Source organism: Herpailurus yagouaroundi, unplaced genomic scaffold, assembly GCF_014898765.1.
Source record: "Herpailurus yagouaroundi ecotype Mexico unplaced genomic scaffold, PumYag 207, whole genome shotgun sequence".
In the NCBI taxonomy this organism is placed as follows: Eukaryota; Metazoa; Chordata; class Mammalia; order Carnivora; family Felidae; genus Herpailurus; species Herpailurus yagouaroundi.
Window position 1 is genome coordinate 4,157,643 of NW_024412438.1, and position 17,211 is coordinate 4,174,853.

Consider the following 17,211-nt stretch of genomic DNA (forward strand, 5'->3'; position numbering starts at 1 on the left):
ACATTCCATTGTCTGGATAACATCACTGTGAACATTTGTGTACACGTTTTTGTGTGGACGTATGCTTTCATTTTTCTTGGGTATATACGTAGCAGTGAACTTGCTGGCCCATGTGGTGACTCTTTTTAACCTTTTGAAGAACTGCCAAGCTGTTTCCCAAAGTGTCTGCACCCTCTCACATTCCTACTCATTTCTCCAAAGAAAATTTTTATGAAAAACAAATGGAAGATGTTTACAATATGAATGGCGCTCTTTTGAAGTGACTCCTTTGTTTAATGTAAAACCACATGCATTGGCCTGAGTTCACAGCCCCTAACCCTTGTCCAAATGTAACAATTCATTTATGGGAAAATCTGATGTAACTTTTTCTTCCCTCCTGTTGCCATTTTAGAATTCTCTAGGGATAGGCATCACCATCCCTATATATTCCTTGCAACTACAGCCCCATCCCGCTTTTTTTTTTTTTTTTAAAGATTTTATTTCTAGGGGCGCCTGGGTGGCTCCGTTGGTTAAGTGTCTGACTTCAGCTCAGGTCATGATCTCCCGGTTCATGGGTTCAAGCCCTACATTGGGCTCTACTCACAGCCTGGAGCCTGGAGCCTGCTTCAGATTCTGTGTTTCCTTGCCTCTCTGCCCCTCCTTCACTCATGCTCAGTCTCTCAAAAATGAATCAACGTTTAAAAAAAAAAAAAAAAGATATTATTTTTAAGTAATCTCTGAACCCCAACCCTGAGATCGAGTTGCGTGTTCCATCGACTGACCCAGCTAGGTGCTCCCCATCCCATCTTTTTTAAAAAACAGAGTTGAGGTTATATAATTGAGTCATTGTTAACTTTACTTCTCAGGAAGAGCTAAGCAAGGTTTGATTAGATTATCTGTGTAATAGTATGATGGGCCCCCCCCCCCTTCCCCAGGATTTAGCTTTGGGAATGCTTTTTGTATGTATTTTCCCCTTGTGGCTAACTATTTGTGATTTATGTCTTGTATTTTACTTTCCTGGTTTGACTTTCTAGAATTAGTTTGTTGCTATAATATAGTATTTCCTTGTTCATGAGACACACTCTTTCCTCCCAGTTTAATGTTTCCAAAATTAGGAAATAACACAGTTGATTATTACATTTATTGTGGTAGTGGTTAAAAAAATTTTCTCCTGAAAATGTGGTCAATGATTCATAAATCCTTTTTAAGTCTCTGGCATCTTGAAATTTAAGAACCATATACAGTACATAAGTGTGAAAATAGCTGGATTTATTGTGATTAGTGCTTTGAAAGTTAGAAGTTATTGGTGGTTGTCACACTCTTTTAAATGAAATGTTCTGTAGTTGAGTAAAGAAAGCTTTATCCAACTCTGTAAGTGTTGTTTATGGTGTATAAATTATTTAGGAACATAGTTCAAATTTTATCTTTATGAAGATGTTCTAGCTTTTTGTGATTTCAGTGATTTATGTAGTATCAGTGATTCAGTATAAAATGTCTTAAGCCATTTAGTATACTGCTTACCCTTTTACTTCTGAAGAGCAAATTATATGGCGATACACAGTGTTTATTTTTTAAATCGTAATAACAGCATAAGATTATATGATATTTAAAGAAAATGCCAATTCTTTAATATTTTCATTTTCACTCTGTTGTCTTTTAGTCATTGTCTATAGACGTAACTTAAAGTACAGCAATATGTATGTTTGCTTATTCAGTCAGTAGATATTTATTGAATACCTTTTATGTTCCAGGTACTTTGCTAAGGATATTTCAGGAAATAAAGCAGTCAGGATTCTTAGTCTCATGGAGCAAATGCTATAGTGGAAAATCTGGGTATTGTGCATGTAACTTACCAAAAGCACATAACTTACTAGGATGATGAGTGTTAAGAGACTTACAGATGCTACATGAGCACTTAAGATCTCCCTTGGTCTAGCAGGGAAATGACATAATCAGATTATTTTTAAATCCTATTTTCTGGGGGTGCCTGGGTGGCTCAGTCAGCTGAGCATCTGACTCTTGATTTTGGCTGAGGTCATGGTCTCATGATTCACGGGATCGATCCCCATGTTGGGCTCTGCGCTGACAGTGTGGAGATTACTTAGGATTTCTCTCTCTCCCTCTCCCTGTCTCTCTCTCTCTGCACCTTCACCACTTGCACGTTTGCCTGTATGTGCATGTATGTGCATGCTCTCTCAAAAGAAATAAAAATGTATTTTAAAAGTTTTAATTTTTTTTGAGTGTGTATTTAGTTTTGAGACCGAGAGCATGAGCAGGGGAGGGGCAGAGAGAGAGGGAGGCACAGAATCTGAAGCAGGTCCCAGGCTCTGAGCTGTCAGCACAGAGCCCAACACCGAGCTCAAACCCACAAGCTGTGTGAGATCATGACCTGAATCAAAATCAGATGCTCAACCGAGTCACCCAGGTGCCCCAAAATAAATAAAAATTCTAAAAAAGTTATATTTCTGGCCACATCTTAGAGAAGGGACGGGTGGGGGGGGGAACAAGGTTAAATACACAGGGAAGGTGGGAAGCTGCCCTGCTTTGTGTCAGATCTGCTGTTGTGGACGGTAGTGGACTTAGAACCGGGTGTGATCAAACATTATTTATGTGGAACTGACGAGTTTTGGTGGCAGGTTGACGTTGGGAGTAGGAGAGTGAGAGGAGTCAAGGATGACTGCCACGTTTCTGACGAGCCACTGGTGGCTCGTGCTCACTTAGCTGGGGTGGTAAGTCCTAAGAAATAGGCCGGTCATCTATAAGCATTGTAAGAGCATGAAAGCCAGGAGAAAGATACATAGCGTGCTGTAATTTTTTAAAATCTTCTATAGTTCATTTATATCTGTTTTTTTTACTGTTGAGAAACAGAACAGTGGTTACAGTCTCTAAGTGTGTTTGGTAAAGACCACAGAGAAGACATGATCACAGATGAGACAAACTAGACTTTACTTATTTTAAGCTAATGCGGTAATTTCAGGTAAGTGTACTTACCTGAAAAGAAAGAAAAGTTATTCTTACATTTTAGAGGGAGTTCAGATAAATTACCTTTCTTCCCAAGTTAAAAACATTTTTTTCTAAAACTCCATTATATATTTATGTAGCGTTGTCCTACTGACTCTCTCCGTAGGCATTCGGGGCTGGCAGCTTGGCCTTTGCACTTCAGCGTGTCCCAGACATCTGACATTTAACATTCTCATTGAACTCTCAGTCTCCTCTTTCTGTCTCATCTTGGCAAACAACTTCTGTGATGTCAGCCCCATGAGGGCAGGGGTTTTGTGTTTTGTGCACTGCTGTACCCCCAGTTCTTGTCCACGATGGGCTCTCGGTAAGTATTTGTGATGGCATGTCTCAGTGGTACCACCACTTGCTTGAGTCTTCAGTTCTCTCCCTCTGTTCCTGCATCTGGTGAACAAATCAAATCAGTTAACACCCCTGCAATATGTCCCAATGCATCCTTTTTTTTTTTTTTTTAAATTTCCAGTGCTACCTCTCTAATAACTGGTGTTCCAGAATCAACTTTTACTGTCTTTCTAATCTTTCTTCCACAGCAGGCGGAGAGGTTTTCTTAAAATGTAAATTTATCTTGTTACTCTCCTGCTTAGAGTTTCTTTTTGGATTCCAAATCCTTAATATAGCCCAACAAGGCTCTTTGCAAGCTATTTTCATTTATCTTTCCATTTTTGTTTTGTGCTGTCACCCCCTTTGGTGTATCTGCTGTTAATCTTTACAAATCTCAGGGATTTTTTACACATACTGTTCTCTAATTTGGGAACATACTTACCTCCACATTTTGCCTGGCTATTTCAGGCAAATAGATTGGGTTTCAGATTAGAGTTAGCTGTTTTTCTGACATTATATTCCCTGTCCCTGCAAGTTTCCTTGATAAGCTAGCTCACAAAGTTAGTACCTTCACATTCATTATAAGTTGTTATTGCATGTTTAAATAATTAGTTATTTATCTGCCCCCCCTCCAAAATGTAAAGTTCACGAGACCTAGGACCGTCTCATATTACTTACAGCCATATCTACAGTGGGTGTCACAATTCCCAAAACCTATTTTGAGGTTCTCTAAATATTGAATGAAGGGATAGATTAAGATTGATGAATCCATAAAGAAAGTGGTATAATGATCACAGAGGTAGATGGAGAGCCCCTGGAATGTGTGACCATGGAAGACAAGAGGGGATTTCACACACCAAGTATATGCCAGGTGTAGCAGAGAGGGGTAGTCAGGGCAGGAACAAAAATGGCCTTTGGGAGGCAGCATAACTTGGTATTTAAGAGGAGTCAGACAGACCTGGGTTCAACCTTTTGTTGGTTGTTAACTTGTTTTTTCATCCCTGAAAAGGGAATAATAATAGTAACTACCTCATGGTGAGGCTTACACGAGATCATCTATATAACACATTAGCACAGAGCTTCTCATGTGTAAAGAGCTTGGTAAATTTTTTTATGTAACTAGTGCTGAATACACTGTAAGGACTCAATATTTGTAGTATTTAGAAACTACGTAGTTGATTTTATATTGCCTTGCTAAATAGTGTTTATCAAAGTGTGTCAGTTCCCTTCCGGCTCTCATGATAGACAAGGTATCTACATAAGACAGTCTCCAAACTTAGTGGAAGTGTTTTCCCTAATGGTGTAGCATCTCACAGACCAGAGCATTGTAGTAACAGTGAATTTGTGTATTTTTGTCGGATCCGTTGTTTGTTACTTGGATGTGAGATTAGTATGGGGGGTGTGGGTGAGTAGGTACTGGTCACTTTATAGAGGGAATGGGGTGTGGTGGTAAAAACAAGTTTGATTAGTTCCTGTTTGGAAATTTTGTATTTGTTTTGCTTGCCTGGGTATTGTCATATTGCAGAATGTACAGCAATAGGACATTCATAAATCGCTGTGAAATGTGATTTACTTTGTAAATTTATAGATATCTGACATGTTGTTAGATGATCATACTTTGTGTTCATAGAATGTTTATATCCTATTAATATAATTAGCAATCTTCTAAGAAGTTTGTTCACCGCTAAAATGATCGAGGCAGGGGCGCCTGGGTGGCGCAGTCGGTTGAGCGTCCGACTTCAGCCAGGTCACGATCTCGCGGTCCGGGAGTTCGAGCCCCGCGTCGGGCTCTGGGCTGATGGCTCAGAGCCTGGAGCCTGTTTCCGATTCTGTGTCTCCCTCTCTCTCTGTCTCTCTGCCCCTCCCCCGTTCATGCTCTGTCTCTCTCTGTCCCCAAAATAAATAAACGTTGAAAAAAAAATTAAAAAAAAAAATTGTTAAAATGATCGAGGCAAAAGAGCTTCATGCTATAGATTTAGTGTTAGCTTCCCTTGAATTTGGACTAGACTGTTCTGGATGGTCTCAGCGATTTGAAGACATACTTTCAATCCCAAATTTGCATGTGATGTGAACGTGGAATTTGCCTCTTAGAGTGAAGAGGTTCTAGCAGCCTTATTAGCTCTGTGTTTCTCTACTAATACATTGTAGTGTGAACCAGAGTATATTGTGTAACAACATGGCATCCTTGCCCCTGGATGGAGAACCTAGATTGTGTAAATACCTTTCCAAAATCTTTGCGACAGAATATCATTCACCAGGAACACTGCTTTGAAAGTTTAAAATCAGCATTCTGTAGGGACTGGTTTTTAAGCAGTTTACATTTAGCCGATAAAAAAACATGCTTTGCTGCGAAGTATCTTCAGAATTTGGATTTATCTTTACTAGAAACACTTAAATTTGGTGTATAGGGTTTGCCAATCATGCTTTTCCGGGCTCACTGACTAAGTGGATTCACAGAATATGCCCTTAGGCATGCTATTCTTTTTCTCTTTGATCAAGTGAGGGAAACAGTATTTCTCTATTCTTACATACATTTCTCGGGTAGTGATCATTGTTTTCAAGTCCTTTTTTAGCTTATTGATATTCTGCTGTTTATATCATCTGTGTCACTTGGATTCAGTTTTTCCGTTTTAAAATGAAGAGAATCATGCTCTCCAAACCCTTCTCTGGAATGTATTAAAAATGAATTAAGTGCTGGTAAAAAATGCTTTTGAGTTGTTTGGAAGAAATACTGAAATTCTGCCTCACGTTTATAAATACATATTAAGACTTCTGGAATTCTTTCATTATAAAGAACAATTACAGGGAAATTTTTAAATGTGTGTACTTGTGAGTAGTGAATATAAAAACAGTTGTTTTGTGTACATTTTCGTTTTTATTCTAGAACAGATTTGGTTTCATAACCAAAAACATACATAGCAAATCTGTCAGTTCACTAGTAACATGAAACCCAGGATGGGTATTAAAGATTAAGAAACAAGAAGATTTAAACAACAACAACATGGGTGCCTGGGTGGCTCAGCCGGTTAAGCATCCAGTTCTTGATTTCAGCTCAGGTTGTGATCTCACGATTCGTGGGATCGAGCCCCATGTCGAGCTCTGCGCTGACAGCTCAGAGCTTGGAGCCCGCTTGGGATCCTCTGTCTCCCTCTCTCTCTGCCCCTCCCCCCTCCAAAATAAACAAACATTAAAAAAAAAAAAAAAAAGAAGGAAGTGGGGAAAAGAACTAGAAAAGGAACAAATTAAAGCCAATGAGATACATCCTATATAAGACATGCAGTTAATTCAAATATTTATTGAACACCTCCTATATGCCAGGTATAGTTCTAGGTGTAGGACATTACATTGAACTAAACTGACAAAAATCTGTTTCCTGGTGGACTTGACATTCCCATGGAAAGATATCAACAGTAAAGAAATGCGTTGTACACCAGGCGGTGAGAAGAGGGGTGGAGAAAAAATGAAACAGGACAGAATGTCAGAAGAGGACAGTGGGTGTGTTCATAAAGGATCGTCGGGGAGCGCCTGCTCTACAAGGTGGCATTTAGGCAAAGACATGAAGCAAAGTGTGCAGTTATCGTGGGAAAGAGTGTTCTAGTCAGACAGAACGATACATGCAAGGCCCTCCCAAAGGAGTAGTTCGAGTTTGTTTTTGAGAAACAGAAGGAGGAGGCCTGTGCCCCTGACCCCCTTCTCAGAACTAAGTGGGGAGGTTGGTAAGAGATGGAAAAGAAGCTGAGGGGTTTATCTGGCAGAGTAAATGGGGCCTTTAGACCATTGTAAGGACTTTGGTTCCACTTGGAGTGATACGGGAAGCCCTTGGGAGGGGAGTGACATGATCTGATTAAAAGGATCACCCTGCCGCTGAGTTGAGAAGACTGTAGAGAGTTACAAAGGGCTGAGGAATGGAGCCAGTTAAATGACATTTGCAACAGTCCAGGTCAGGTATCACTTGGATCTGATTGATAGCTGTCAAATTAATGAGAAATGGATTCTACATGTATTTCGAAGGTAAAAAAGACTTTGCCAACTGAATGGACATGTGGGGCATTAGCAAAAGGAATCAAGGATCATTAGGAATTTTGAGTCCAAATATTTCCAGCTGGAGTTGTTTATTGAGATGAGGAAGAGTGGGAAGGACAGATGGAGAGGGAGTGAGGGTGAAGGTAAATTGATTTTAGACACCTGAGCTTGCAGCACCCGTTAGACATGCAGGCAATGTGTCAGGTAGGCATTTAGATACAGGAGTCTGGAGTTTGAGGCAGTCTTCTCAGCTGGCCTCTCTCTGGGGATAGAAATTTGTGAATTGGGGCACCTGGGTGGCTCGGTTGCTTAAGTGTCCGACTCTTGATTTTGGCTCAGGTCATGATCTTAAAGTTCCTGGTTTTGAGCCTCCCCACTGTCAACGTGGAGCCTGCTTGGCTCCTCTCTCCTCTCTCTCTCTCTAAGAAATAAAAACTTAAAAAAAAAAAAAAGATCCGTTAATCAATAGTGTTAGATATAATTTAAAACCAAAAGATTAGATTTGCTCATTTAGCAGGTGGGTGTAGCTAGAGAAGGGAAGAGTATGCCCTGGGATGCTCCAGTGTTTAAGGTTCAGGGAGAAAAGAAAAAACTGACAAAGGAGACTGAGGTTGAATCCAGAGAGGGGTCCCAAAAGTCACCTTCTGTTGCTAAGTCCAGTAGAGGACGAGGGTCCTAAGTACACCCGATGGGTGTACTTCGCGTGGAGCACAGTGGTGACCCTGACCAGCGTTTTCTGTGGAGAGGTAGTGGTGAAAGTGTGATCGGGGCACTGCAGAGAAAAGTGGAGGATCTGGAGGTGGGGAGTCTGGACTGCCCTTTGAAAAAGTTGTAAGGGGGAACAGAGACATGGGAAGCTGGTAGAGGATACGGGGTCAAGAGCAGATATCTTAGATGAGAAATACTGTAGTATGTTTTCATGCTGATGGGCATCGGCCAGAGGAGGAGTGTGAGGTGCAGATGATGCAAGGGGACAGAGGATGGTTGCCTGAATAATGCTCTGGAGAAGGCAGCGAGAGTGGGATTTTGTGCTCAAGTGGAGGGGTTGGAAGTATATTATGATAGGAGGGAAGGCAGACTCTTTGTGGGAGCAGACACAGGAGGTGCGAAGGTATGCAGTCTGGGGGGACCTCGTAGCAGTTTTCCTCTGATTGTTTCCACTGCCGTCATCAGAGTGGAGGCACAGTCCGTGAGGGTGGAGAGGACTTGAAGACGCAGTGTAGGAGATGCTGGGTTTGGGAAGCGGGTTTGCTACACCGAGGGTCCAGTTGAGGTTGGTGCTTAGGAGTGTAAAGTGAGGTCAGTGAGCATGATTGTTTTCCTTACACCAGCTTGGACGGCACAGAGACAGAAGAGGTTAAGATGTGATTTTGAAGCTGTTGCTCATGCTGGATATTGTAGGAAGCGTATAGAAATCCACCTCTGTGGGACACGTATAATAAACCTATAAGAACAGACTCCTATATAGGATTGTTGATACAACACAAGATGAATTCCTATAAAAAAGGAAAGGGTAAGCATTTTCTACATACCAGACATTATGTTAGAAGCTACAGGGGCCTTAAAATTCATTCATCCATTCACCTATTTATTGGGTACTGAAATATGTGCTATACATTGTGCCAAGTGCTGGGGATATAGTGGGGAACAAGCCAGAAGGGGTCCCTGCCCTCATAAAGCTTACGCCGTTACTCTAGCCTATTCGAGGGTGGCGTTGACAAATGTTCAGCAAGAAAAAAAAAAAAAAAAAAAGCCAGTTATTCAAAGTGTGATCCCATACTGATAATAGGTATTCAGGGAAGGATCAGGTCAGTGCGGGCTTAAATGTAGGTGTGAGAACATAAGTCCACAAACCACCATCCAAAAGTTTCAATTCCGCATTGAAATGTATGACGATTCACAAAAATTGTGGTGATTAAGGCCAAAGTGGATCCAGATCAGGTCTGATCAGGTTTTGTCACTAGTGAGTTTATGAATAAGCGTGTGGTCCTCAGAGTTAAATTCCAGGCTTGTGAACCATCGTGGAAAAGATAGGACTTTGTACTTCTAGAGGGAAAGCAAGCACAGGGCACAGAAACAGAAATGATCATGACTTGTTAGGGACAGTAAGGAAAACTGAGTGGACTAAATCACTGGGATGAGCAGGTTTGAATAGTTAGAGCCCGATTATGAAAGGTCTCGAAGCTCTTGTGAAGTGTTAATCTTTGAGGTGGTAGACTGCAAGAATTGTCCGAGGGAGCTGATTGGAAGGTTCCCCTTGCAGCCACTTTTGTGAATGAATAGAGTGGGAACAAACTGAAGAGGTCAGTCAGTTGGCCAGTATTCGCTGAGTGCTGAAAATGTTGTGCTCCTGCTGTTACTAGTAGTAATTAATTGTTGGCACCTTCTTTTGAACCCTTGCTGTGTTCTCAGGCACTGGGCTGTGCATTTGACTTGCATTTCTGGTAGGAGTTGTGAAATCGTTCTGTGATCTTCATCCTTGAGAATCTTACAATCTTGTTGGAAAGAAAAGTCTTAAGCACCTAGTTTAAACTGTGAAATATTCTACTTTATCAATGGAATGTTCTAATGAATAGGGTGTTCTCTTTTTCAGATACTTGTTCTGGATCTTGAGTTGGCTATGTGCATATATATAGTCTGTCAATCCTCAAAAGTAGTGAATTGTTTTGGCTTTGTATTCATTAGCCTTCTGGTTATATGGTAATCTGGTTCCCTGAGGCTCACTATTTCTGAGAAGGGGGTTGCCCTGGGTAGACTGTTCAGATTCTCAGGTAAGGTGTACATCTGTTGTCAAACAATAATTTGGCATGCTGATTTAAACATTTTATGCATTTGGAAAAAATATTTTATGGGCTTGGGGAATTAAGGCATGCCACCTGACTGTTTGCTAACGGGAAAACTTGTAAAATTAAATATCTGGTTTTCAAAGTTTTTATAACAATTGTTATAAATCATTTGTATCATTGTTTGTTTAATGTTTGTCTTTGTCACTAGAGTATAAGGCTTGTAAATTTAGGAGCTGGATCTGTTCTCCTGAGCACTGTATTTCCAGGTTATTGCACAATGCCTGGCACATGATAGGAGCTCAGAAATATTTTGAATGAATGAATGAGTGAATGAATTCAGAGCTGAATTGTACACCAGCAGCAAGGGTAATTCCAGCCTAAGAGTCCTGACCCTTTGCAAAGCCTAAAACCTTACAAAAGGTTGGAGCACTCAGACCACGACGTGTAGCACAATAGCTTGTATGTGATACCTGTGGAATAATAAGCTTATTCTAAAATTTTAAATTTATACATCAGTTTACATGTATTTGGTACTGCATTTTGGTTAGTCTTAATTGTGATTTGGGCTTCTTCCTGACCTCCTCGTCCCTCCTCCCCTTTGACCCATTTTTCACGTTAATTGATAGTTGCCTCTATTCTGATGAATTTTTGTTGTGGTCTGTCCTGCAGAGAAAGAGATGCTGGTTGCGAGTTTTGGAGATCCCTGTTTTTTATGGAACACAGTTCTGTAAACTTTTCATAAGCTTCCTTGGCAATAACATACACTTGTGATGGACCCTAGAAATACTGCTATGTTAGGATTGGGTTCTGACTCCGAAGGATTTTCAAGGAAGAGTCCCTCTGCCGTCGGTACTGGCACAGTGGTCAGCAAGAGAGAAGGAGCGCTAGAGAACAACGCGAAAGAGGAGGAGGACCTTCGCAAGTGGAATCGGGAAAGAAACAGTGAAGCAGGGAAAGAGGATGGTTTGACTGATGCACAGCAACAGTTTTCAGTGAAAGAAACAAACTTTTCAGAGGGCAACGTGAAATTGAAAATTGGCCTTCAGGCTAAGAGAACTAAAAAACCTCCAAAGAACTTGGAGAACTATGTGTGTCGACCTGCCGTAAGAACAACCATCAAGCACCCAAGGAAAGCACTTAAAAGCGGGAGGATGACTGACGCGAAGAACGAGCCCTGCCCTCCAAAACGGGTGAGTACCGCTCCCAGCCATCCGTGGTCTGCGACAAGACCTGGATTCCTCCACCCTTCACACACGTATCACAGGAAGTTTGATTTTCATCTCTGTTGCTATCACCAAATAGTCTGTTGTGCTTGACTAAAATAGGCTGCGAGACTTGTTTAGGGGTGTGGATGATAGTGTGACTGTTTGTATTTGTAGGGCAAATGTTGTGAATTGGGCGCACCCATACCGTTACTCCTGCAGGGCTTAGTGGAAAGTGTATTGGGTTTGCATGTAGGAAACCTAGATTTGAATCTTGCCTTCCTGTTTTTCTAACAGTGTGACTGTAGACAGATTAACAGGGAAGGAATCGAGGTTCAGTGCTGTTAAATGATTCCAGTACTACCTACCTATATGCCCACGTGCATATTTAAATGTTATGCATACGTAAGTAAAACAATAGATCTAGGTAGAAAGAATTGGTTTAAGATTTTGGAATAATCCTGGCTGTGTGAAATAACGTGATTTTCACTGTTAATTTCTTAACATCAAATTCACGTGCGTCCTACATGTTACCAGAAGCCATAACGATTCAGGCTTTTTGTTCTTCTCCGAATTGCTGTGGCATCCAGAAGTTGTTAATAGTTGCTATGTAGTCTTCAAAGATCACAGACACCTAAGGTAGCTTGGGATATTTTGTTGATAAAATCAGCTGTGAATGAGTTAAGATGATAAGCCAGGAAAAAAAATGGGTATTGTACCAATTCTTGAAAAAAAATGAACCGGGTGAATCTTAGCTAAGTTGATTAACCTATCCTGAGCCTTATTTTTCTCATCTCTGAAATGAAGATATTATCTGTTCCTTCTGACCTCAAGGATTTCCATAAGGTTGATTGAAAAAGATTTTTATCTAGACCTTTTTATTTGAAACAGTGTTAGAGTTTATCTGGTGCAGCTGACTTGTAAAAGTCTCCGGGATGATTGTCTTGAGTAATCTTTCTATAGTTTGTTTTGTTTTGTTTAACAGTACATGCTAATGATGAGGTTTTGTACTGAGGTGACTTCACCCACAGTATGTGTTTACTCTCAACATACGGGTAGTTTATATCCACATATCTTATTTGTAGTAGAATGTAGTCTGTGGTTTCTGAGGGAAGGTAGCAGAGCTGCTAGTGAAGGGTAGGTGTTTATTTTTCCAACAGTTACTTGAGCATAGGATGTTGAATATATTCGTGACCTCTGAATTAGTTCTTCAGAAGTAGTGGAAGCAGCATGGGTTATGAACTCAGAACCTAATTTTAATCCTGGCTTAAAAACTGTACACAGGCAGTTGGCTTTCTCTTACTCAGCCTTGGTCTTCTCAATTATAATGTGGGGTTATGAATGCCTAGCTTAAATGATTATATAAAGAATTGAATTTCTATAAAGAATCTAGCATGTGGTAGTTCTTGGGAATATTCTCTTTTCCTTTTTATCGCCTAATGTAGGAGTTCACAACCCTCGATCCCTGGGAGGGTGTGTTGGGTGTGTGTCACTGCCCTCACAACGCGACAGTCTGTGCAGAATTTTGTGTGTGTCTGGGTGCATTTTTGCGTAGCTCTTGCCAGCTTCGTAGACCGTTCGTGACTCCGAAAAGATGAGGCATCCTTGGCCAAGGAGGGAATGGACTTTTATGAGATCTTTGGTAGTCTTAAGAAAGCTTGAGGGCTGTGCTTTATTTATTTTTAAAGCAAGGCTTTACCAAACACAACCAAAACATTTACCCCTTGATTCTTCAAAATCGAAAGTCGTTGAGCTTTTGTCAGTGCTGCTTATAAGGCAAACATCAGGCCTTACATTTCTAGTAAAAACAAGTATAGATCATGTATTTTATCTCTTAAAAGAATTTCATCAGTGTTCAGAGAGCAAAAACAAGACCCTCGGAAAAAATAAGTTACTTGCTGTCATGATTAGTCCTGAGTGGTTGTTAACTGTTTATGTAATTTTGTAACTGTTCATGTCGTTTTTAGAAGCAAAACCCAAGTTCGGTTCCATGAGTGAAATTTTCCCTTTTCTTGAATGTGTGACATATTGTTAAATTTCTGGTAGTTTACTCATGGACTCTGTTACTTAGAGGGATTCAAATATGTCACTTAGTTTTTAAAAATTTCAATTCCCTGTTTAGGAACTGGCACATTAATAACTGGGGTTTGAAGTTTAGTTCATTCTTTTGAGAAAATATTAGAGGATGATGCTGTAATGCCTTTTATTTAAAGTTTAGTGCAGACCGCAAGGGTCCTGATTTTGTTTTTATTTAATGTATTTTTAATGTATTTATTCAATAGAGTTTTTTAATTTAGTACATATTTTTAAGGCATAATTGACATATCGTGCTGTGGACTTGGTTTGTTTTTAATTAATTCTGAGACTTACCTTCTGTATTCCGTTTTGGCCAAACTGAGCAATTTCATTCTGCCACTGCTACTACTAATTCAGAGCTGGCAGGAATCTAGGAGAATCAAGCACTCTGGTACATGGCTGGTGGAAATTGGTACAGCACGTTTTGAATTGTGCTGCTTTTTTGTTGCTGAGTTTTCAGGGTTCTTTATACATTCTGCAATTAAGACTGGGGAATACTGACTCCCATTCATTCTGTGGGCTGTCTTGTCACTCTTGACAGTGTCCTATGACACACAAACGTTTTCAGTTTTGATGAACTCTAGTTTGTCTGTTTTCTTTTATTGCCTGTGCTTTTGGTGTCCTTTCCAAGAAATTGTTGTCAAGTCCAGTGTATTGAAGATCTTCCTCTGTCTTTTTCAGGGTTTTATCATTTTAGCTTCTGTGTTTAAGTCTGAGAGATTTTCACGTATCCTCCTCACCCTGAACTTGGTCTCTGAATTCAGAAACTAATTAAGATAGCAAGGGGTATTTTGGTCATGGGAAGCTGGATAAAAAATGTCCTGTGTAAGAGTGTGGATATTGGACCAGCAGATATTATTTGATTAGGTAATAGACTGCATGATTCACAGTTTAAAAGACAAAAAAAAAAAAGGAAACAATGAAATACTGTTACCATCATTACCCCCTCTGAGTAAATCTATTTTGGAATCCCCTTCTGGGCCATCTGGTGACTCCTCCCCTCCCCACCCCCCCATACTATCTGTGATAACTGATTAAGCAGAATAACCATTTCTCAACCAAAATGAAGAAAACTGATCTATATATTGAATGTATTTTCAGGTTTACATTTACACTTGGAAAATAATACCACAATAACAACTAGTTGTTTTGGGGGGTGCCTGGGTGGCTCAGTGGTTAAGCATCCGACTCTTGATTTCAGCTCAGGTCATGATCTCACAGTTTGTGGGATCGAGCCCTATATCAGGGTCTGCACTGACAGCACTGAGCCTACTTGGGATTCTCTCCCTCTCTCTGCCCCTCCCCCACTCACTCTCAAAATAAATAAACTTAAAAAAAAGAAAAAAGAAATAGTTGTTTTGGTACCAAAATTGGTGTAAAGAATCTTCAGGGAAATAAATCCCAACATCAGTGTCTTTGGTTTCTCCCACATAATATATTATGTGTATACAAGCAAATACATGTCTCTCCCCCTCCCCCCCCCCCCCCCCAATAAAAAATAAATAGTGGCATACCACATACTGTTCCCTGTCATGCTTTTTCCACTTAGTATATTCTGGAGATACGTGTACTTAGATCTGGTCTGATTTTCCATTTTTGTATCATTGATGTTTCTGTTTATCTGCCATTGTGATAGTTTTAATTATTATGTTTGATATCTGGTAGGGCTACTCCTTCATTACTCTTGTTTTAGAGTGCTCCTTGCACGCTTGCCTGTTGATTTATAAACTTAATGTGATTTTGGGAAAAGCAGATTTTTTTTCTAGAATTCATCTGGTTAATTATAAAATTTATATTTTGTTCATCTTTCTCTGTGGTTGAACTTGGAACCTAATTGGAAGATGATTTCCTTGAGAAGCTCTGAATTTGCTTTGCCAGGAATTCAGGCGTGTTCCTAATACCTTTCCTGCGGTCCCTACTTTGCCTCGAGGCCATGGCTTGGTGCATTTACCCTCTGAGCAACCATGCCTATTATGGTCAGCCTCATTTTTTCTTCTCATTTGGTATTCTTGGAGATTTTTCTTATGTTCTATGAGGCCAACAGCGCAACAAGCATTACATTTTGTGCTGGGTTAATTTACTTTGTTGCAATAGAAGATATCTTCTATTTAGCCTACCAAGAGGATAGAGTGGAGATCACCTGATTATTTTATAAGTATGTTTGTTATTAATTTTGTAGATTTCCCAGTCTCGTTTTCTTTAGTGGAAAGAGAAATATCCTTTCCAATCTCCTGTAAAAATTTGGGTTTTGTTGTCTTGCAGCTTCTTGTGGTGTCTGTCATTTCGTAAGTTGTCAGAATTCATTCTTCTATAGCAGTGTTTAAGAAAGTGAGAAGAGAGGCAGAAGTCATAATATTTACTTAAATTTATTACACACTAACTTAAAAGGAGAAGAGGTAATGGCACAATCCTTTCTAGCATTTAAACAAAATTCCGGGGGCACCTGGGTGGCTCAGTCGGTTGAGCCACCTACTCTTGAATTCAGTTCAGGTCATGATCTCACAGTTCATGGGATCGAGCCCCATGTCCGGCTCTTTGCTGACAGTGTGGAACCTGCTTGGGAGTCTCTCTCTCCCTTTGCCCCTCTTCCCTTCTCGTGCTGTCTCTCTCTCAAAATAAATAAATAAATAAACATTAAAAAAATGAAGTTCCAGTTTTGGAGTCGTGCAGTATAGCTACTTATATAGGATTTTAATTCACTAGGAGACTAGGCTGAAAGAAAGTGCTTTTCTGACAAATGAAAAATAACCAAAATATGTTTCCTGGAACAGGTGATTAAAACTGAGACTTGTTTGAGCTTAAAAGGATTGGGGATATATAAAATCACTATGTATTGATTACAGATTAGGTCACATAGCATTAAACTTTAGTGCTACATTGACTGACATTGTGTCAGTGAATAGCATATTTGATGTCATTTTAGCCTAGTTGAGTGGTTTTTTTTTTTTTTTAATTTTTTAATGTTTATTTGGGGGGTTGGGAGGGCAGAGAGAGAGGGAGACACAGAATCGGAAGCAGGCTCCAGGCTCCGAGCTGTCAGCACACAGCCTAATGCAGGGCTTGAACTCACAAAGCGCGAGATCATGACCTGAGCTGAAGTCGGACGTTAAACTGACTGACCACCCAGGCGCCCCCTAGTTGAGTGGATTTAATGAGCTCAATGGATGATAAATAAAACTTACAGTGCTAATTATAATTTCCCCTCCAAAAGATAGTTTTCTGTTTAGAAAAGAAGTGCCTGTGCCAACTTACTAGATTCTTTCGGAAACAGTTCATTGAAGATACAATTTTGAATTTCAGTGAAGTGATTTTTATGGAGAGCTATTAAAACCCACATGAATCCAAGTATTCTAATTAAGTCCTTTTGGTCTGAGATTTTATTAAATTACAGACATAATAGATTAATGTTTCTTTAATAAGAACATGTACAGATAATAATAATAGTATCTCATTTCTTGCTTAGTGTAGCTAATTTGTCTAGCAGTTTTTAAATTGCTGCATACAAATCCCAAATGTTTTGAAATGGAATGTTGAGGAAAAACGTTTGAAATTGCTTAGCCTTTGGTTTTTCTTTCCTTGTCATTTCTGCTAAATAGCAATAGTATGTTGGGCTTTCTACAGACTGTAGTTCCTTTAAATTTTGCTCTGTGTTAGATCAGCCTGGTTTTATTTATTTTGTCAAGTTTATTTACTTATTTTGAGAGAGAGTGCATGCACAAGCAGGGGGAGGGATAGAGAGAGAATGAAGGAGAGAATCCCAAGCAGGCTCCACGATGTCAGCGCGTCAGCATGGAGCCCGATGCAGG

At 40.0% G+C, this 17,211-nt stretch overlaps 1 protein-coding gene across 7 annotated transcripts in view; it reads left to right on the plus strand.

The window, feature by feature from the left end:
- ASH1L (ASH1 like histone lysine methyltransferase) overlaps window positions 1–17,211 on the plus strand; it is a 193,164-nt gene that overhangs the window by 18,570 nt on the left and 157,383 nt on the right. For all 7 annotated transcript variants that reach the window (XM_040452711.1, XM_040452706.1, XM_040452707.1 and 4 more), the window contains exon 2: window positions 10,797–11,317. In XM_040452711.1, coding sequence (XP_040308645.1) covers window positions 10,898–11,317 — 420 coding nt within the window. In that variant the 5' untranslated portion in view covers window positions 10,797–10,897. The remainder of the gene's footprint in view (window positions 1–10,796; window positions 11,318–17,211) is intronic.